Source organism: Neofelis nebulosa, chromosome 3 (genome assembly GCF_028018385.1).
Source record: "Neofelis nebulosa isolate mNeoNeb1 chromosome 3, mNeoNeb1.pri, whole genome shotgun sequence".
Taxonomy (NCBI): domain Eukaryota; kingdom Metazoa; phylum Chordata; class Mammalia; order Carnivora; family Felidae; genus Neofelis; species Neofelis nebulosa.
In genome coordinates this window covers 1,058,596-1,080,698 of record NC_080784.1, presented here as the reverse complement: position 1 = coordinate 1,080,698, position 22,103 = coordinate 1,058,596, and the positions used below count along the sequence as shown (strand labels likewise).

At 45.3% G+C, this 22,103-nt stretch overlaps 1 protein-coding gene across 12 annotated transcripts; it reads left to right on the top strand.

The window, feature by feature from the left end:
* The first annotated feature begins 838 nt into the window (after positions 1 to 838).
* On the top strand, positions 839 to 21,302 carry LOC131506291 (zinc finger protein 596-like). 12 transcript variants are annotated; one of them, XM_058719759.1, is made up of 8 exons: positions 2,434 to 2,820; positions 10,658 to 10,702; positions 12,741 to 12,827; positions 13,606 to 13,771; positions 14,439 to 14,565; positions 15,294 to 15,389; positions 15,896 to 15,978; positions 16,426 to 21,302. In XM_058719759.1, the coding sequence occupies exons 4-8, from the start codon at positions 13,658 to 13,660 to the stop codon at positions 18,214 to 18,216; spliced, it is 2,211 nt and encodes a 736-aa protein (XP_058575742.1). In that variant the 5' UTR covers positions 2,434 to 2,820; positions 10,658 to 10,702; positions 12,741 to 12,827; positions 13,606 to 13,657; the 3' UTR covers positions 18,217 to 21,302. The 12 variants fall into 12 exon arrangements, with proteins under 12 accessions (XP_058575747.1, XP_058575744.1, XP_058575742.1 ...); XM_058719757.1 differs by having other exon boundaries at positions 10,658 to 11,051; XM_058719760.1 differs by lacking the exon at positions 2,434 to 2,820 and adding an exon at positions 13,098 to 13,234 and having other exon boundaries at positions 7,791 to 11,051.
* Positions 21,303 to 22,103: the final 801 nt, after the last annotated feature.

Here is a 22,103-nt window from a genome sequence, read left to right as displayed (position 1 = left end):
ATCAGAGCCACGGGGGAAGGGGGGAGGATCTAAGTCAAGCCAGGAACCACTTTCTGTGGTTACTGTGGACCCCCGCGAACTTCACCGATGCTCTGCCTGACTCTGGAAATATTCTAAGTGGCCATGAGGACCCAAGAGCCACTAGTGTCTGCCTGGAAAGGTGGGAGACGGTGTCTATGCTACTGAATTCCTATCCAGAACTTCCTAGGTTACTTCAGGAGCACGGGAAATGCCACTGCCCCAAATGGGAATCTCAAGGGAAGCTTTCTAGGCCTGCCTGGAAAGGCTGCTGCTGGACTAGAAGCCGCTGAGAAGGTGGTGAGCACACTAAAGAACGACAACAAATTTTCTAAGTCCTGAGGGGAGGGAGGGGGAGGCAGGGAACAACTTGTACCATCCCTGAACATTTGTACAAAAAGGCCACAGGAAACTTGAAAATACAGTTGGAAACCTTAGCTCACGGCCAGCTCAGTCAAAAGATGACAAGAACGACGGGAAGCTGTTACACTAGTTCTGTTAATGTAACAAATGATCAATATCCTCACGGAGTGCACATGAAATTGGTGTAAAATTACTTAGGACCCAACAATATTTTCAAAATGTTAACGCAGGCTGGGAAAGCACGGAGACTTCTAGCATGACCCTCACACAATAAGGTTAAAAGGGAATGCATTTGGGATGTGCCCCCTGCTACCCACCCACCCCCCCGCCCCCGCCCCCGCCCCTCTGCCAGCCCTCCGCTGCTCCCGCTGGGTCGAGCCCGGGCACTCCCGTCCGCTAGGACCGTTTCCCGCAGTGCACAGGACCCCCCACGTGGCATCCTCTAGGCTGCTCATTTTACTCACTCTCCCTTCGCGGTCGCCCGGCGTCTCCCTCCCGGTCTTTCTTCCCTCAAGTCGCCGCCCACTAGGCACTCGGCGACGGAACGGATGCCGTCTACGTCCTAGCAGCTCACTTTCCAGTGGGATATCGGGAATGTAGGCACACTCTGGCAGGTACGGCCGGGGGAACAGGTTTGGGGACAGAACAGCACGAGGTGTCACACAACGGGGTCGTCCCCTCCCCCAGCCCGGGGCCCAGGGGCCTCGCCCACAAGGTGACCGCGAATGGAAGGCCTGGCGACGGCAGGGCCTCACTGCAGGAGGATGAAAATGGCTCGGATGTGAGTCTTGTGTGAGGAATGGAGTCGGCCGAATGTCATGGCCAGGGGCGGGAGGCGGCAGCCCCGGCGCTAGCGGGATGTGTGTGTGGGGGAACATGAAGACCAAGATTTCATATACTGAGTGAGGACACGGCGTGGGCGGGGACTAGGGAGGGAGAGCAGAGACCACGAGGGGATGTCTGCGGAGGGGCCGGGCCGGTGTAGGACGTGACCAGCGTGGGGCGGACCCTAAGGAAGGTGAGCGGAAACGGGGCCTGTGCAGGACGCAGACACCGTGAGGCGGCACTTAGGCAGGGGATGTGGGGACCGGCGTCAGCGGAAGGGCGGGGCCGGTGCGGGGCGTAGCCGGCGTAGGGCTGGGCCTAGGGACGGCAAGAAGAAATCAGAAGGGTACGTAAGCGGAGAGGCGGTGCCGGTGCCGGACGTCTCACAGATGGGGCGGGGCAAAGGGAGGCAAAGCGGGGAAGGTACGTCAGCGGAGGGGCCGGGCCTAGGGAGGTTGATCATAGGGCTCAGACAGGACTTCAGGGAGGGGGGGGTGCCAGAAGCGTTAGGAGGGGCGGGACCTGTGAAGGACGTGGCCAGCGTGTGGCGGGACCTGGGGAGAGAGTAAAGAACTGGGTCGGGGCGTAAACGGAGGGGCGGGGCTAATACATGACGCGGCGACCGTTGGGCGGGGCCAATGGACGGTCAGCGGGAACGGGACCATAGCCATGGGGCGGGCCCGGTCTAGGACGCTGCCGGCATAGGCGGGGCCTGGGGACGTTATAGTGTAACCTGAAGGACACGTAAGCGGAGGGGCGGGGCTACGGAGGATGAGCGGGGAAAGGGGCGTTGACCGAAGGGCGTGGTCGGTACAGGGCGTAGCCAGTGTAGGGCGGGGTCTAGGGACGGTCAGCAGAGAACAGAATGGGAGGTAAGCTGAGGGGCGGGGCTGTTGCAGGACGTGACCAGCGTGGGGCGGGGCTAAGGGAGGGTGAGACAGCGGGAACGTCTGCATAGGGGCAGGGCCTAGGGTATTTAGCGGGGGCGGGGCGGGGTCGGTGCCGGTTAGGGATTGGTCAGCTTGAGGCGGGGCTTGGGAGGATTTGTGGGGGAGGGGAAAGGAAGTCAGCGGAGGGGCGTGGCCGGCGTGAGACGTGCCTGGCGTAAGGCGGGGTATAGGGAGGGTGAGTGGAGGACCCAACAAGGCGTCAGCGGAGGGGCGGGCGCTAGGAAGAAGAGTGGGGGCGGGGCCGGTCCAGGACGTGGCCAGCGTAACGCGGGGTCTGGGGGGGGGGGGGGGTGAGCGGGGAGGGTACGTCACCGGATGGGCGTGGCCGGTGTAGGATGTGGCCAGCGTGATTCGGGGCCTAGAGAAGGTGAGCGAAGAGCGGGAACCGTACGTCAGTGGAGGGGCGGTGCTTGTGCAGGACGTTTCCAGCGTGGGGCGTGGCCTAGAGAAGTTGAGCCAAGGTCCGGCGGGTTCCTGACGTGGCTGGCGTGGGGCGGGGCCTGATCGGGGCGTGGCCCCGTGCCGCCCCGCCTTTCCGGGTCCTCCCCTCCTTCCGTCCCACGCGCCGGCAGCCTGGCCGCTCTGGTCGGTTTGTGGGTTTTTGGTGTCCGAGGGATCCTACTGCTGCTTCTCTACCTACAGAGACTGTTTCGGGCAGTTCCAGGTGAGACTCAGAGCCCTGGGGCCTCTTGCACTGAACGCGCCGATGTGTCCTCGTTAGGGTGACAGGTGTGTGTATAGCCCGTTGACTGGACACGCCGGGCTGGGGGTGCGGGCCTCGCGGGACCTCGGAGGCCGCCCTTGGCGCGGGTAGTGGGCCGACCAGGGCAGGCGGGGTCTGTGCTGTTGGCGGAGAGCCGGCGGGATCAGCGCGACGTGGCCCAGAGCAGGGGTTGCTCAGCGGGAGGCTGAGTGTCCGGGACTTGGGGAGAAGCGTGGGTGCCACCGAGAATCGCTTTGGGTGGTTAAGTCGTCGGTGTTGCAGCTTCACGTTTTCCTGGGGCGACTCCCAGAGCTATCTGAAGATGGTTTTTTTATTTTGAGAAGTATGAGATATTCTTTCATTTCTTTTCTTTTTGTTGTATTTAGAGAGAGTGCAAGTGGGGGAGGGGCAGAGGGAGGGACAGAATCCAAAGCAGGCTGCAACCCGGCACCTAGCCAATACAGCGCTGAATCTCAGACCCTGGGATGATGACCTGAGTCAAAATCAACTCCGATGCTCAACCATCTGAGCCACCCAGGCGCCCAGAGAAGTATGGGGTATTTTAATCACTGTTTTTGTTTTCTGTTTCTTAATGCTTTATGTCAAGGTGGGATAATGAATGAGGCCTGTAAAATGGATTCCATTTAGGGAATGTGTGGATTTTGATTTTAATTGATGAAAATTTAATTTTCAATATCTGAGGACATTTGAGAGGGATGTTTTCTTGTTTCCCATTGTTAACCTTAAAAACAAAACTGCCAGGGGGCGCCTGGGTGGCTCAGTCGGTGGGCATGGGACTCTGGATTTTTCATCCCTTGATGGCAGGGTCATGGGATCGAACCCCAAGTCGGGCTCCGCGCTGAGTGTGGAGAATGCTTGGATTGTCTCTCTCCCTGCGCCCCTCTTCCCTCCCCTGCGCGAGAGCGCTTGCTCGCTCGCTTTTTCTCCCTCTCTTAAAAAAAAAAAAAAAAAGAACTGCCTGTTATTTTAGCAGCAACTGATGGGGTTATTGGGGAATGAATAAAAGAGAATTGCAATCCGGGACAAACAAAGCTTTAGAAAAACTGTAGGGAAGCATGGGAACCAAGGGGAGGCTTGCTTTTTTAAGGAGAAAAGGGGTAATTTGGGAAGGTTGCTGTGAACTAAAAGTCCATTGGAGTAAACAGAGTTTGAAGTGTGGTGGTTTCTCACTGGCTGAACTGTTGTTCTGGGGGATAAGGAAAATGTCTCTTCCTCCTTCTGGACTTGTTGAGTAGTATCCACGTGCAAGGCCAAGTCCCCAAAGGGTCCAGTCCCTCTTCCAGTTGGGCCTGCAATTGACTGTGTGTTCTAGGGTGTGAAAGTTTTCCCTGCCACATCTGCCCACTCCATTTTAGGGAGGTTTCCTATTACTAGGTTTCACACCATAAACATTAAAAATCAGTAAGGAAATTAGATTTTCAAATTTAAATAGCTTCATTTATATCTTTTTAAAAGACTTATTTATTTTGAGAGATCATGAGAGGGGAGGGGCAGAGAGAGAGGGAGACAGAGAATTCCAGGCAGGCTCTGCACTGTCAGCAAAGAGCCCAGTGTGGGGCTCAAACTCATGAACCATGAGATCATGACCTAAGCCAAAATCGGGAGTTGGACGCTCAACCCATTGAGCCTCTCCAGGTGCCCCAATGTACACGTCATAAACTTTAACATGGAAGTGTAAGTTAACATCTCTTTTTTATATTTCCTTTGGAAAATCTGATCCTGGTTGGAACTTGGCACTACCTGACTCTAAATACTCTGCTGCATAACTTCTCAAAGGTTATTTACAAGAGAAGACATTCTTCTGGCTTTCTCAAAACTTTTTTTAATAGTTTCTTTTTTTAATGTTTACTTATTTTTGAGAGAGAGCGAGCAAGCAGGGGAGGGACAAAGAGACAGACAGACAGAGGATCTGAAGCGATCTACATGCTAACCACAGAGAGCTGAATGTGGGGCTTAAACTCATGAAACATGAGATCATGACCTGACCCTAAGTCAGATAGATGCTTAACCAACTGAGCCACCCAGGTGCCCTCTTTCTCAAAAGTTTTAAGTTGATTTAATATTAGTATTTGAACTCAAATCATTTCAGAAATTGGGAGATATATTTCTGTTAGGCAACAGAAGAGTAACCACCCTGGAGGTCCTATAAAGAAGGGGACCCAATGCTCCTCCAAGTCTCCAAATCTCCATTCCCCTGAGCTCAACTTACTCCACTCAGACCTGCTGGGAAGTGGACTCCATTAAGGAGCCAGGACTTTACATCATTGGTGGTTAAGTGACCTTGACATTTGGACTCTCCGTTTGGTTTTTCTTTTTCCCTCTATGCTTACCTACGAGTCCAGTGATAGAATTCTGTCTCTGACCCATCCAGCCTCCAGACCACCTTCTCTGTTAAATCTTCAGTGTTTAGGTGTGTACATAATATGCACTTGGGAGTCTCCACATTAGATGGAGTTTTCTTGGGTCTATGTGGGGTACATATCCCTATGAGTAACTGAGCCCAAAAGGTGGGTATCTTGAGTAAACCAAACTCTGTACACAGTGTCTTCAAGTCTCTGTTTTCCTGGGTCCTTTTTTCAGGAGAACATTCAACCCTACATAAGTACTGTTTATTATAATGGAAACTATTATTAAACCACTTTTCATTGGGGTTACAAGTTATTTCACATAACTGTGAATTTTGACTTGTGCATTGGCTTTTTCATGTGTGAATCTGCATGTTATCAAAACTCTCTGAAGAAAGAGCTCTGAACACATGGCTACAGAGCATACACACATAAACCACTGGTAGCGTTTGCTGAAATGTAGTAGCTGGTCAGGCCTAAGGATTATTGATGCTTTAATGGCATGGAGAACAATGATGAGTGATGTCAGCTGACTCAACACATGACAAATCACATTGGTGATCTGTAAAGACTCAAAAGGATGACTGAACCTGATAGGTTGAAGATAGCATCTCCTCTCTCACCTGAATGACCATTGTCCTGTGACTGAATGTTAACACTCGACTGCATAACTGAGACAAAAATCAGGATGTCAGAACTTCAGATGACCCACCACTCCTGTATTGAAACCTTGAGCCACTCTGCCTCTTCCTGACACCGGGACATAGCAGCTGTCTCTCAGTCACATTGAGCTTCCATCAAGGAAGCTTGCCTTTTCCATTAGAAGCCCTGTAGATATCAAAGATGCATAAAACATTGCAACATAAGAACTAGGATATCCTGGGAAATCGTTGGGAATTATATATCAACAGGGCAGAGCCTAGGGATTTGATATTCTCTTATTGTTTTCCAGATTGAACGCTGCTTATGTTCTGTCTGATAAACACTAATTATCTTGCACTGCTGAGTTAAAGGGTAGAAGGAACCACGGGCTCCTGGGTGGCTCAGTTGATTCTGCAAACGGCTTTGGCTCAGGTCATGATCTCACGGTTCATGGGTTTGAGCCCTACGTCGGGCTCTGTGCCAACAGCTCAGAGCCTGGAGTCTGCTTTCAATTCTGTGTCTCCCTCTCACTCTGCCGCTTCCCCTCTCACACTCTCTCTAAATAAATAAATAAAACATAATAATAATTTTAAAAACGATAGAAGGAACCAGCAGTAGGAAGCCAACTATCTCAGACCCAATATAAGTGTCTCTATCTTATTACTTTAAGATCAGTGTCTGCTTTCTCCTCTCTGCCTCAGATATCATTGTATTGGGATAAATATAAGGAGCTCTGTCTCAGTAATTGTATCATAATCCTTCTATCCATTTTCCTTTCAAAACAAGTTTCCATATTGTCTTTTGTTTGCCTAAAAATTACACAAACTGGTTTTAATACTTTTTGCCAGTGATGAAAACAGCACAAAAGATATTTAATAAATGCTGAAACCTAGCTAGCTTATTAGCTGTCACCGGAGGGCTGTTACTGTCACTTTCTATCCCAGTGCCTAGACTCACTTGCACATTCACAGTCCTGTTTGGCTTGTCCCACCTTAGAACATTTGTACTTGTCTGTTCTTCTCTGTATGGCTCTTCCCCAGATCTCGTCATGAATGCCTGCCACTATCATTTCTCTACTTTCTCAGAACCGCATTCTCTGAACACATGTTTTTACAACAAATTTTCTTTTCTAACAACAAATATTTTCAGGATTTATTCAAGTAGGTCATATTTACAACTGTGCCTAGGGGCCCTTGGGTGGCTCAGCTGGTTAAGCATCCGACTTCAGCTCAGGTCATGATCTCACAGTTCACGGGTTCAAGCACTATGTCTGGCTCTGTGCTGACAGCTCAGAGCCTGGAGCCTGCTTCAGATTCTGTGTATGTGTCTCTGCCCCTCTGCTCTCCCTGCCTCTCTCACTCTCTCCCTCTTTCTTTCACAAATAAATACACGTTAAATAAAAAAAGAAGAACTGCCTTAAATTCAAAAAGGGGAATCTCTTATATATGTTTTTGGATTTATTTTCTTATAGAAATCTTTGTAAGTTTTTATTCCTGTATAATTTACCAACATTCTGGGTCTTGAATCCATATGTCTGACCCCACTGCCCCTGCCATTCTGCAGAATGGATGTCGTGTTAGCAGGCATGAAAACTACAGTAATCTTATTGTCCATTTCCATCAGAGTTCTTGGGTGACCAGGTGCATTGTCAATGAGCAGTGATATTTTGAAAAGGTTATTTTTTCTGAGCAGTAGGTCTCAACAGTGGGCTTAAAATACTCAGCAAACCACATTGTAAAGAGATGCGCTATCATCCGGCCTTTGTTGTCTGTTGATGGAGCTCAGCCAGGGTAGATTTAGTATAATTCTTAAGGGCTCCAGGATTTTCAGGATGATACATGGGCATTGGCTTCAACTTAGTCACCAGCCGCATTAGCTCCTAACGAGAGTCAGTCTGTACTTTGCAGCTTTGAAGCCAGCCACTGACTTCTCTCTGGCTATGAAAGTCCTGGATGGCATCTTCCAACAGAAGGCTTCCAGTAGATTTTCCAACTTAAAAGCTGTTGGTCGGTGCAGCCACCAGCATGAATTGTCTCAGCCAGATCCTCTGGATAACTGGTTGCAGCTTCTGTATCAGCACTCGCTGCCTCACCTTGCAGTTTTATGTTATGGAGACTTCTTTTCCTTACTCCCACCAACCATCCTCTGCTCGCATCAGATGTTTTTCTGAAGTTTCTTCACCTCCCTCATCCTTCAGAGAATTAATTGAAGAGAGTCAGGGCCTTGCTCTGGATTAGGCTTTGGCTTCAGGGAATGGTGACCTTCTATACAGACCACACAAACCTTCTCCATATCTACAATAGGTCTGTTTCAGTTCACTTTCTTTTTTTTAATGTGTATTTATTTTTGAGATAGAGACAGAGCACGAGCAGAGGAGGGGCAGAGAGAGAGAGACACACACAAAATCCTAAGCAGGCTCCAGACTCTGAGCTGTCAGCACAGAGCCCGACACGGGGCCGGATCCCATGAACCGTGAGATCGTGACCTGAGCCGAAGTCGGACGCTTAACTGACTGAGCCACCCAGGCTCCCCTCACTTCACATTCTTATCACCCATGTGTTCACTGGAGTTGCATTTTTAATTTCCTTCAAGGACTCTTCCTTTGCATTCACAGCTTGGCTGACTTTTTGGCACAAGACACCTAGCTTTCAGCCTGTCTCTGCTTTCAGCGTGCCTTTCTCACGAAGCTCATTCATTTCTAGCTCTTGATTTAACGGGACAGACCTTGAACACTTAGGAGGCCGGTGTAGGGCTGTCTCATGGAAAAGAGGCCCCAGGAGAGGAGGAGGGGGACAGCTGGTAGGTGGAGCAGTCAGAATACACACAACACTTACTGATTAAGGTAGCCCACACCTATGGGCACAGCTCGTGGCACCCCAAAACAATTGCAATAGTAACATCAAAGATCACTGAGCACAGACCACAGTAACAAATATGATAATGAAAATGTTTTAAATATTGTGAGAATTCCCAAAATGTGACACAGAGATAATGTGAGCAATTGCCCTTGGAAAAATGGCACCGAGCAACATGGCGTTGCCACACACCTTTGTGAAAAGCAGTATCTGTAAAGCACAATACAACAAAGTGTGCCTGCCTGTAGTTAAGACCTGGAGGAGAAGAGGTTCTCTATTCTTCTGGGCCCAGGCCACCGCCTTCAGCAGCCCCCTCCTCTTCATCTCCAGGCAAGCAAATGAAATCCTAGAGCAGACCCTTCCTCTTCTCCAAGTCACATTTAGTTGACATGCTACCGACTGCCATGCTCTACACGCACAAAATATGATAGGTTCCATGAATAAATTATACCTTCAATGTTCATTTTCCCATACATAGGATGTGTTTCAACTATTTTTGAATAATACGAAAAAGTATATACGTCTTAGGATCTGTCTTCATATATAAAAGAATAAATTACTTGTGAAGGAAAATCAGGCAATGTATTTTCATTTCAGGCACAGGCATTTGGTTCCCAAAAGAACAGTTTGTCCTTTTTTTCTTCTTAATGTGTTTGTATCAAATATAAAAGTGAACCTCTAGTAACTCTCAAAAGGGAGCATAATTTTTACAGCGGGAATTTAAGGTAATCAGGTTCTCGTTTCCCTGGTTCTCTGACACGTTCCTGTCTTGCCAGCCTGGTCACACTGCACCATCCTTGAGGCAATGAGGGCTTCTGCTCATCAGAAAGGAGTGTCTGCGGTAGGAGACTGTGGACCAGGCTTGTGCCACACAGAGAGTGGAGCTCTATTAGAGAGTAAAAAGGATACGTGGTCAGATCCTGCGTTGTTTAAAAGCTCATTTAGAAGAGATCATTTAAAGAAATTTTTAAAAAACAAGAAAACTTTGTGTACAGAATCCCAAAGGATGTCATATCTTTTAGGAAAACTTGTAGTAGAAAATACAGATGTTTTAGTCAGTTTCCTAAAAACTTATTTGAGCAAAGCCTTAGGACTCCCCATGGAGGTAGGCAGGAGCACTATTAGAGACTTTCCCCCCTCCCCTGGTAACAGAACTTGTGTAAAATTGCTGAGAGAAGCCAAACCATTTGTGTCCCAGGGGCTGAGAGCAAACTACAGTCAGGTGAGTTGGGTGGACTGGATGGGGAGGCAGGCTAGTGGATTTCTGAAGATGATGGCAGGTCTAAAGGTCCTTCTTGTAAGGCCAGTGAGAAAGCAGGGAAGAAGTTAAAGCTGGAGAGTGTTAGGAATGAAATTTGTGCTTGTAAGTGATATTAGCCCCACCCAGCAGCCTCTGGAGAGGGGAGTGGTTGATGGAGGTTGAGCTCTAGAAACACTCTTGAACACTGGAGACCAACCTGCAGGCTGGTGAGAGCTTCCATCTGCTGGAGGGTAATCCTGCCCACCTCCATGGGGACTGATGGATCCTGCCCTGGGGACCCTTCTGGACCTCACCCGTGTACCTCTTCATCTGACTGTTCATCCTTGTAATAAACCAGTAAAACTGAGTAAAGTGTTTTCCTAAATTCTAGGAGTCATTCTAGAAAATTGCCAAGCCTAATTTGAGGGATTGTGGGAACCCTTGAATCCACAATGCTCTCGGCAGAAAATGTGGGCGGCCTGGGCACTACATTTATGGTTGGCATCTGAAGTAGAGGAAGTCTCATGGGGCTAAGACTTTGAACTTGTGGGATCTGATGCTGACTCCAGGAAGATGGTGTCAGAATGAACTGAATCCTTGGACACCCAGGCAGTGTCAGAGAATTAGTTGCTGGTATGAAGAAAACTATACGAATTTTTAGATTTTGAGAAATCTATGACTGTTGTCTGTTACAGGGTGTTGGTCAGTAAGTGGGTGGAAGAAATGGACGTATAAGGAAGGTAAGAAGGCAGAACTAACAAAATACGCTTTTTTTTGTCTCAGATGTTATTGAGCACGAGCCATGTAACCAGGCATTGGGATAGGTCATGCGTATGCAGTTAGAATAAAACAGCTTTTTTTATTTTTGGGGGGTGGATGCATGCAGAAAGGATTACATGGGGATTGAAGTGGGCACTAAAAGGAATGGAATTAGGGGCTGATAGACTTCAAGTGGTGTCAGAGGATTGTAGGTTCCCAGGTGTGAGGAGAACCTGGGCATGGGGAATGATTCTGTGGACAAGCTGGAATGAGAGAGGCTGTGATTGCTGGAGGGATCTCAGATTCTTCATCTGAGGGGGGGAATTCCTGGTAAGTCCTGGCAGGGGGCTGTACCTGTGACCATGTTTAGAAATTGAATTTGGGAAACAACATAATTGAAATACTGGCTGTATCATTCCTTACCATGTAACTTTCTCATATTACTAATGCTTTCTGAAACTGTTCCTGTCATTTGTTAATGTCATTCTGGGCTGCAATAATAAAATATGTGGGGGCTTGAGCAACCCACATTTATTTTTCACAGTTCTCAAGACTAGGAACTCCCAAGACCAAGGTGTCAGCAGATTCAGACAGACCAGTTCCTGGCTTGCAGAAGCCTGTCTTTTCACTGTGTCCCAACTTGGTAGAGAGAGAGCAAGTGAGCTGTGGTCTGTTCCTCTAAGAATGACTTCAATCCCGGGGCGCCTGGGTGGCGCAGTCGGTTGAGCGTCCGACTTCAGCCAGGTCACGATCTCGCGGTCCGTGAGTTCGAGCCCCGCATCAGGCTCTGGGCTGATGGCTCGGAGCCTGGAGCCTGTTTCCGATTCTGTGTCTCCCTCTCTCTCTGCCCCTCTCCCGTTCATGCTCTGTCTCTCTCTGTCCCAAAAATAAAAAAATAAAAAAAAAAAAAAAGAATGACTTCAATCCCTTCATGGGGGACCTCCTTTCATGACCTCATCTAAACCTAATTACCTCTAAAACGCCACACGTCCAGATACCATCATGGGAATTAGGGCTTTGACATAGGGATTTGGGTGGGAGTGGAGGGGACACAGGAATTCAGTCCGTAGGAGTGACTATGCTGAAATCAGCAGAGTCTTTGTGAGGATTAATTAAGTGAATGTTTTTAAGTTTCCAAGCAGAGAGTCCTATTATTAAACTTTGAATTTGTCTTCCTTATTTTTTGGACTCCAGGTATAAGGAGGTGAGTTACGTCTACTTTTGTGTGTGATACAAAATCATTTTTCCATGAAATACATTTAAGTAGAAACAAAATTTTGGTAAGAATTCAGTTTACCAATATGTTTAAATATACAATTTATGAAATGCTGGGGTCTCATTTGTGGTGATGACTAATATACAACAATATTCCAGTGACAACTTTACTAAAATGTCAGATTGAACAAATATATTCCCTTATAAAACAAAACCTCTGCATTGTACGTTTTCTAAGTCAGGCACTTTTAGGTTTGGGGTTCAGGGAGGGAATTAAATATCCCTATGAAAAAGTTGGCAGTTAACTTAGAAATAATGATTTTCATTGCCTTGTCTGAAAATAAAAAAGAATATTTCTATCTTATTGACGAGCAGCAGTAGCCAAAGCCTTGTTACTTTTTTTTTTTTTTTTTTTTTTCAGCGTTTTTAATTTATTTTTGGACAGAGAGAGACAGAGCATGAACGGGGGAGGGGCAGAGAGAGAGGGAGACACAGAATCGGAAACAGGCTCCAGGCTCCGAGCCATCGGCCCAGAGCCTGACGCGGAGCTCGAACTCATGGACCGCGAGATCGTGACCTGGCTGAAGTCGGACGCTTAACCGACTGCGCCACCCAGGCGCCCCAAAGCCTTGTTACTTCTGACCCAAGCAGAAGTGAGAGCTCCCGCAATTGTCTCAGGGCATGTGGCGTGTTCTTGTAGGGGGAGCTGGGGGGTTGCATGCAGGCGTATCAGGGATTCATGACCAAGGGGTCTGGGAATTGTGGGTAAGACTGGAGTCTCTTGGCTTCTCTCTCCTTGCCCAGCTTTTCCTGCATATGGTTTGCACTCTCTGTGAGTGGAAATCCGGAGGAAGAGACGTGGTGGCCGAACTCTTGATGATGCAACTGCAGGTGGGTGGATATGCGATCCTTCTCCTGAATGATGCCTCTGTTGCCTGTGGCTGGGAAGGCTTCTCTTGGCCCAAGTCTTCGAAGTGCATCCAGGCAGTTTTCAAGGGTCTGGGTTCTAGTTCATTGTTGCCAGGACGCGCAGATACTTTTTGTTGGTCAGGGATGGATCAGGAAGAAGTCTCCTTTCCAGCATTTACACCAGTGCATCTCATGCTCCTTAAGGATGTCCTTGCAGAAAAGAAATATGCAGAGTTTTCCTTCCTCATGCAGTGTATGGGCTTGGTTGGGGGGTGATTTACCTGTGGGCCATGGTAGTGGCTGCAGTGACCTCGGCACGTGGTGACAGGTGCTAGAGATGAGCAGGACCAGCAGTTTACACTCCACTGAGGAGGCGGGCCTTTGAGCAGGTCAGCTCTGCAGTTTTCCAGAGAGTACAAGAAACATTTGTATGAGAGAGGAAATCAGCCATCATTTCTTTTCCCCTCAGTTTTAAGCTTACTAAAGGTTTGGTAACATACACTTGACTAATCTGGAAACTTCCAAAGATGACTAAATCCTCTTTACTACCTTTATCCCTTTTCACCCATTTTCCCCATTATAATTAAACTTTTTAAAATTGGAAATCTGCAAACAGTGCCTAGGGAGTATTTTTCAAAAAATTAACTCTGTATTTGGCAGAATGTGGATAAAACTAGAGTCAAATTTAGAATCCTGTTGCAATTTTAGAAGGATTAGAGAGGCTACAAGTAATCGAGAGGATTCTATTGCCTTTCAACAGAAAAACGGGATTAACATACAGAGGATTGATGCAGTGATCATTGTTGTTAAGAATGGAGAGCTCACTGCAGGAGAGATCACTGTGGGGCCATCCTTCGGACGAGCCATCTCAGGAGCCCCTAACCGGACCGCAGGACCTGTCTGCCCTGATACCTTATAAAGAACAAGTGAGTTTTTAAGATGAGAGGTGTGACTTGTTGACCCCAAGTTCTGCATGAGAGTTGTTCATCCTGCAGAATGCTGGGCATTGCTTCATAGGTGTCTACCTTTAATGTTAATATACCTACACTTGTATGTATGAAGTGTTTGCTGTAAAAGAAGCATCTGCACATTAGCTCACTGGAACTCTCAGTACCGCTACATATGTATATATGTGTGTGTGTATATATATATACGTATATACGTATATATACATATTTTTTTCTTTTTTTAGTAATTTCTACACCAAGCCTGGCGCCCAAACTCATGATCCTGAGGCCAAGAGTCACATGCTCTTCCAGCTGAGCCAGCCAAGTGCTTCTCAATAGTACTTACTATTTAACCTATGTTATAATTGCCACCCAGGATGTCAAAATTACCAGCTTATTGGAAAATTGCCAGGTTATTTCATATTGAGATTCCTTTATGATGAAGTAATTGTGTGTGTATTTCTGTTTGAATGTGTCTGAAGGGCAGAAGGCAGATCGGCACAGTAGGAACATTTGATTTGAACCACAAATGGAGTTTCAGTTTTCTATTCATACAGCTCCCCCATCTGCTATCACTATCATGTTGACAGCTGCCCCCTAGGGATTGTTCAGCCTGGCCCTACTGAAACAATATCTGATATTTTAGGAATCTGTGACCTACAAAGATGTAGCTGTAGACTTCACCCAGGAAGAGTGGGCCCTGATGGACACATCCCAGAGAACGCTGTACAGAGATGTGACGCTGGAAAACATTAGTCATCTGGTCTCTGTGGGTGAGTCTGTCACCATCTATTCATTCATTCATCCATCCTTCCATACATCCATCCATCTTTCTGTTTATTAACCTTGTATCCAGGAGAGCTTCCACATATTCTAATACAGCTGTCTGCCCTAACTCATATCTTTTGTAGCATTTCTGAATACTAGATGGAATTTGTAACTTTCTTTACTTTCATCCTGTGTGTTACATGATAATTTGAATACAGTCTTCTTGGCCACAAGTGTGTATCTACTGCACTTTCTCCAAGACCCAGAACAATGCTGGGAATACAATGAATATTTTTTGAATGAATAAATAAATATCCTGAATATTTTCTGTCCTGGGCAGTATGATGAAGCGTGAGCACAGTAGAAAATATAACATCTTGTATCACTTTCCACATAAAACTCCACAGAATATTCTGGTGGAGCTTATGTGTATTGTATTCCTTTGAAAATAGTGTTAATCCCCTTGTGAGAACATTTCATTTCTTCTGGATGCAAACACTAAGCCTTCTGCTCTCTCTCAGCTTGGGCAGGAGCATCAGCAATCAGAGATCTTACTGTCCTTGGGTGCAGTGTCAGGCTGAGAACATTTATCAATGTTTTTAGTGTTCAAGGTGTTATTTTCTGGGCTGTTCTTCCACGCTCATGTTCTTCCTTGGTTGCCTGTACAGTAGAACATCAGGCGCTGTTCTTGGCACAGAACTGAAAATTCACATACCATTCTCCATTGATATAGGGTGTCATTTCTTCAGATCAGATGTGATCTCCCAGTGGGAGCAAAGAGGGGAGCTGTGGAGGGAAGAAAGAGGACCTCCCCAAGGCTGGAGTCCAGGTGAGCTGCAGACATGCGCTCAGTGTGAGAAGGCTAGTGAGTAAGCAGGGTCTTATTGATGTCAGTGCAGATTTCCTTGAGTGAACGACAGCTTCAGAAACTGTGAGTGGCCAATGAGACAACATTCCTCAGACTGTGTCATTATTTCTTCCATATCAGTTTCTCTTCATGTACCTGTACTTACATTTCACCTCAGGCAAGCAAATGTTCCTGTCCTCGTTGGAGGTAAAATTTCACATTGTGGTCTTTGTCATGATTTCTTTTAGGATTTCCACTCTTGATATTCTCTGCAACAGCCCATCATTATTTTATTCTTCTTTAACTTAAACATTGAGTTTTGTTCTAATTGATATTATTCTAAAATATATGTCTGTTCACCAGTATTTTCCTCAATTTCACATCATTTGGTCACGTGTGCTTACCTGGTCTCATGAGCTTTTCAACACTTTAATTTCCTACTCAAGGTATTTCTTAGGTTTATTTCTTTTTTTCCTCAATTATTTTAGGCATGAAAAACAGCCATAACAAGCAAGAAATAATACCTATGCAAGATATCTGCATGAACGACCCACCTAACTGCTGGACAGTAGTAAGTGTCATGAGGAGGAACCTTGCCTATCCACGTTCAAGGCCTGGGAGGAGCCTAAATTATCAATTTAGAAGGATCATATAACGATTGTCACAGTTTGATATAAGTACCTTCTCAGAGAATGTGATTGAAAATTTAAATATGGGGAAGAAATTATCCTGGACTTAAGATAAAATTATTCTGATAAGCGGATAATTGTATAACTATGGTTTATTGGCATGACACGTAATGATATCTTCATAAACTCTCAGCCCTCCAATAAAGATGCTACAAAGGGTAAAAATGTGCATGCTGGAGATGAATGCCCCATGTATATGTAAGTGATCTGGGGAAGGTTTTAGTTGGAGATTATCACTGAGTGGTCAGCCTGGAATTCATAGGTAGAGAACTGGGTGCATGCATTTTTGGGAGAAGTCCTATAACAGTCTTCCATCTCTTTCCCGACAGCAGAAATGTCACACGGGAGAAGACCTCTCCATATATAGTGGGTTCGATGAAGTTTTTACTCACACGTACACATTGACTCAACATGTCTTAACTCACACTGTACGGAAACCCTATAAATGTAATGAATGTGGAAAACACTTCACCCGAAATGCCAACCTTCGTACTCATAAAATAACTCACACAGGAGAGAATCCATTTGCTTGTAATCAGTGTGGGAGGCGCTTCAGGTATTTTTCATCTTTAACTAGACATAAGCGAATTCATACTGGAGAGAAGCCTTATGAATGTCGTCTATGTGGCAAAGCCTTTGTTCGAAGTTCCATTAAACGACATGAGAGAACTCACACTGGAGAGAAACCATTTAAATGTCATCTATGTGGAAAAGGCTTCGTTACTAGGTCTAATCTTCGAGAACATGAGAGAACTCACACCGGAGAAAAACCATATACATGTCATCAGTGTGGAAAAGCCTTTGTTACAAGCTCTAATCTTCGAGAACATGAGAGAACTCACAGTGGAGAGAAACCATATAAGTGTCATCTATGTGGAAAAGCCTTTGTTCAAAGCTCTTGTCTTAGAGACCATGAGAGAATTCATACTGGAGAGAAACCGTATAAATGTCCTATATGTGGAAGAGCCTTTGTTACAAGCTCTTGTCTTCGAAAACATGAGAGAACTCACACTGGAGAGAGACCATATGCATGTCATCTATGTGGAAAAGCTTTTATTCAAAGCTCTAATCTTAGAGACCACGAGAGAACTCACACTGGAGAGAAACCATACACTTGTCATCTATGTGGAAAAGCCTTTGTTACAAGCTCTAATCTTCGAGAACATGAGAGAACTCACAGTGGAGAGAAACCATACAAATGTCATCTATGTGGAAAAGCCTTTGTTCAAAGTTCTTATCTTAGAGACCATGAGAGAACTCACACCGGAGAGAAACCATATAAATGTCATCTATGTGGAAAAGCCTTTGTTACAAGCTCTTGTCTTAGAAAACATGAGAGAACTCACACTGGTGAGAAACCATATACATGTCATCTATGCGGAAAATCCTTTGTTCAAAGTTCTAATCTTCGAGAACATGAGAGAACTCACACTGGTGAGAAACCATACAAATGTCATCTATGTGGAAAAGCCTTTGTTACAAGCTCTAATCTTAGAAAGCACGAGAAAACTCACACTGGAGAGAAACCATATACATGTCACCTATGTGGAAAAGCCTTTGTTCAAAGCTCTTATCTTAGAGAACATGAGAGGATTCACACTGGAGAGAAACCATATACATGTCATCTATGTGGAAAAGCCTTTGTTCAAAGCTCTTGTCTTAGAAAACATGAGAGAGCTCACACTGGAGAGGAACAGTATATATGTCATCTATGTGGAAAAGCCTTTGTTACAAGCTCTGATCTTAGAGACCATGAAGGAACTCACACTGGAGAGGAACAATATATATGTCATCTATGTGGAAAAGCCTTTGTTACAAACTCTGATCTTAGAGACCATGAGGACACTCACACTGGAGAGGAACAATATATATGCCATCTATGTGGAAAAGCCTTTGTTACAAATTCTGATCTTAGAGACCATGAGGGGACTCACACTGGAGAGGAACAATATATATGTCATCTATGTGGAAAAGCCTTTGTTACAAATTCTGATCTTAGAGACCATGAGGGGACTCACACTGGAGAGGAACAATATATTTGTCATCTATGTGGAAAAGCCTTTGTTACAAGCTCCGATCTTAGAGACCATGAGGGAACTCACTTTAATTATAGTGAGTGAACATGGAAGTGCCTTTAGCCACAGCTCTAACGTAATATCAACCACAAGACTCATGTGGGGGAAGTTCTATGGTCATATTCATTATGGAAATGCCTTCATTTTTAATTTATCCTTACATAACATGAGTGAACTGCATGTGGAGGAACCCTATATTTATAATCAAGGAGGAAGAGACATTAGCTGGTCTCTGGTCATAGGGTGGACAAGAAAATCCAGTATGAATAATAATCTAATCTCCCTTAAATGGGAAATTACACAGGAAAATCTTTACAGAAGGAGATCACTCCAGGACAATAACAGAAAAATTAATGCTGAAGAAGTTATTCATTATTATATGCATGGAAAACTTTTACTAGTAGAAAAACTGTTGTAGGCATGTGAAGTTTCACACTCTATATAATAGTGAATGAATGAAAGTCTTCAGTGATTTTAATTCCGTAGTCAACATGTAGTTTCTCACACTGTATATATACATTGATAGAATCAGATGAAACGTTAGACTTTGCATTAGAAATCCCTGACTAGGAAAAACATTTATCAAGAATGTCTTAATAGAGTTTAGTCATTAAATTGTAATTTTGCCTAATGGCCTCTTATTATAAAAATATAAGAAAGATATGTAGAATTGTGACATCATCTGGGAATTCTAAATTCAGTATTTTGTAACAATAATTTTTTTGCAGTAGTTCTTGGAACTGCATATGAGGCAAACTTGTTGCTGAAAAATCCATTATGTTGGTCAGGGTCCTATTTTTCATGCAGCAATAGTAATTATGATTGGATTCAACTAGAAAGTGTCTTTGAATATTAACTGAAAAACATAGAACACAAGATGATGCGTCATTACTACATATTGTTAACCACGTATGTAGGTCGTAATGATGAATTAAAGATTCTTATATAGATAGTTTGTGACTGAACCCTGTATAAATTTTCATTTTAAAATGCCATTATTGAAACAAAAAGGGTATTACCTAACAATAAGGGGGTCCATTCAACAACAGGATATAACATCTATAAATATTTATGCGCTCAACATAGGAGCACCTACATATATAAAACAAATACGAACAGATGTCAAGGGAGAGACAGTTATGCAGTAGAAGGGGGATGTTAATACACACTTTCATCAATGAACGAATCATTCGGACAAAAATCAGATAACATCTACCATAAGTGACACGTTAGATGAGATGGACGGACTTCACAGAGGTACACCGCACACTTCATCCCAAAGCAGCAGAATAACATACTCTTGGCAAGTTTCCATGAGACATTCTCCAGAATTGGTCATAGTTACTGCCTGTTAGTAGCAATGAGTAATTTTTTTTTCTCTTTTACCCAAGCCATGTAATTGCCCCTCTTCCTCGTTCTCCTATAAAGCCCTTGCTTTCACCCCACAGATAGGACACTTTTCTGTTTACTGCTGGAATCGGTGCTCCCCAAACTGCAAATCTTTAATCCCAAGTAAACACTCATCTGCCTCTCGTTGCAGCTCTTGTTTTCAGTTGGCAATGGGGACAAGTAATGTTTCTTTTCTTTTCTTGGCCAGGCGCTACAGAGCATGACCTGGGAGAGCTGACTTTGGAAGGAACTCTCTATTCTGGCTCTCCCAGTTTTCAGGATCCAACCCGCAGCTCCAGAATGAGTGTGATCACTCTGCCACTGCCTCAAAACGTGCCATCATAGGCCACCAAACGATTGAAGAAAAATAATAGTTCAAAAAAACATTTTAATATTTATTTATTTTGGAGAGGGAGAAGGAGAGAGAGCATGACCAGGGGAGGGACAAGAGGGGGAGAGAGAAAATCCAAGCCAGGCTCTACGCTGTCAGTGCAGAGCCCGATGTGAGGCTCAAACTCACGAACTGAGATCATGACCTAAGCCAAAATCAAGAGTCAGATGCTCACTCGACTGAGCCACCCAGGCGCCCCTCCATTACATGTGTTGATGACTGCCCCGCACCGGTGTGTTCAAACTTAACAACTCTGCCACTCACAGCCCCCATCACTGGTGCACACAGATTTCCCCATCTCTGAACCATTCAGACCCTGGATTCCAGTTTCACACTGGTCAGGATCTGGCCTTTCCTTCACCACGGCCCTAACAAGTCTCACAGGCCTGATGCCACGATGCTACTTTCCCTTCTCCCAGGCTTCCCAGTGGCCTGTGGGCCTGTAGTGGACTTACTGGTGCTCCGGGGTTTGACTGTTGCCAGGCAGACCTTGCTTTTCACCTCCTGCATGCACTGATCCCACGGTGAACAAAACGCCCTCGACACACACAATCTGATAACATGTTCTGACAATCACATGTAGACCTTCCACCCTGACCACACTCTCAACAGACGCAATAATGGCCAACACCCCCACAGTCAAACAACGCAGGGACACACAACTGTGTACAGATCATATGACTATATAGTTTCTGACCACACAGAATTGGTGACACACATATAGTCATCATATAAAGGGAATCTGGCTGTGCATGTGTGTTTTGGTGTTGAGGCGTTTCACATGTTGCCATCAACATGACAACCCAGGGCTTAGAGGGGAGAGGCTCAAGGCACAGAATGTGTGCTGATGCCCATCAGAGCCTGGCAGTGCTCGTTCTTGGTATATTGTGTAAGAGGCAGGTGGAGCCTAAGGATCTGCATACTAAGTGTTTGGTACAAACATACCAGCCAAAAAAATTTTTTTTGGTAGAAAAACATGCAGAAAATTTGGCCAGGGTCCCGTGAGAATGCATGAAGGATTCAGTATGAGTCCAAACTGTCAGCTGAGGATTTTTCCTCAGAAGATTCATATTGCTCTTAAAACTTGCATATAAATGTTGTATACATATAAACACTGAAGCATTCTTTGCGTTAAAATATTTCAAGTAGGGGTAACCTGGATGGCTCAGTCGGTTAAGTGTCCCAACTTTGGCTCAGGTCATGATCTCACAGTTAGTGGGTTCGAGCCCCACATTGGGCTCTGCACTGGCAGTTTGGAGCCTGGAATCTGCTTCGGATTCTGTGTCTCCCTCTCTCTACCCCTCGCCTGCTTGTGCAGGCTTGCTCGCTCTCTCTCTCTCCCAAAAATAAATTTAAAAAAATAAAATATTTGGCGTGCCTGGGTGACTAAGTCGGTTAAGCGTCCGACTTCGGCTCAGGTCATGATCTCACGGTTCGTGAGTTCGAGCCCCACTGACAACTCAGAGCCTGAAGCCTGCAGCGTGCTTTGAATTCTGCGTCTCCCTCTCTCTCTGCCCCACCCCCGCTTGTGCTCTGTCTCTCACAAATGAATAAACGTTAAAAAAAAATTAAATAGAAATAAAAAGTATTTGGAGTAAAAGAAGTTCAGTTTCTGCCATGACTGAGTAGATTTTATTGGTCTTACCCATAAAAAGCAACATCAAAACCTGATTAAAATATACAGATCTTTGAAGATTTGTCATGTTACCTGTTTAAACAGGAGTTTTTGAGGTACAATCCATGAGACTAGGGAAATCCAATGAGATGATTGGCACATCCACACTGGATTTTCTACTGAGGCAATTGAAAATTAGCGGGGTGGTGGGAGAATGAAATTCCAGGAAAAAAGATGGAGCCTTTCTGGGCTTGGTAGAAATGAGTTTGAATTTTGTGCATGCAAAATATTGGGGCTTTTGCTTCCAGATAAGGTGTGAGTAGAGGTGGAATAACAGTGGAAATTAAATATTCACTTAAAAGGTGTATTTGTTAAAGTCTAAAACGTTGTGGAACCAGAAAGGATTACCTGAACTGAGATTCCACCCGGGTAAAAGCCTTCGTTAGTGGAGGTGAGATCACCAGACATTTCCACACCTGAAGAAATTGCTTAGTATGGACACTGACAGTCTCAGGGAGAAAGACATCACCAGGGAAT

Coding starts and splice junctions, on each gene's coding strand:
- LOC131506291 (XM_058719764.1), top strand. CDS start 13,658: ATGGAGAGCTCACTGCAGGAGAGATCACTGTGGGGCCATCCTTCGGAC. Junction 13,772..14,438: donor TGATACCTTATAAAGAACAA/GTGAGTTTTTAA, acceptor CTGATATTTTAG/GAATCTGTGACCTACAAAGA. Junction 14,566..15,293: donor TAGTCATCTGGTCTCTGTGG/GTGAGTCTGTCA, acceptor CCATTGATATAG/GGTGTCATTTCTTCAGATCA.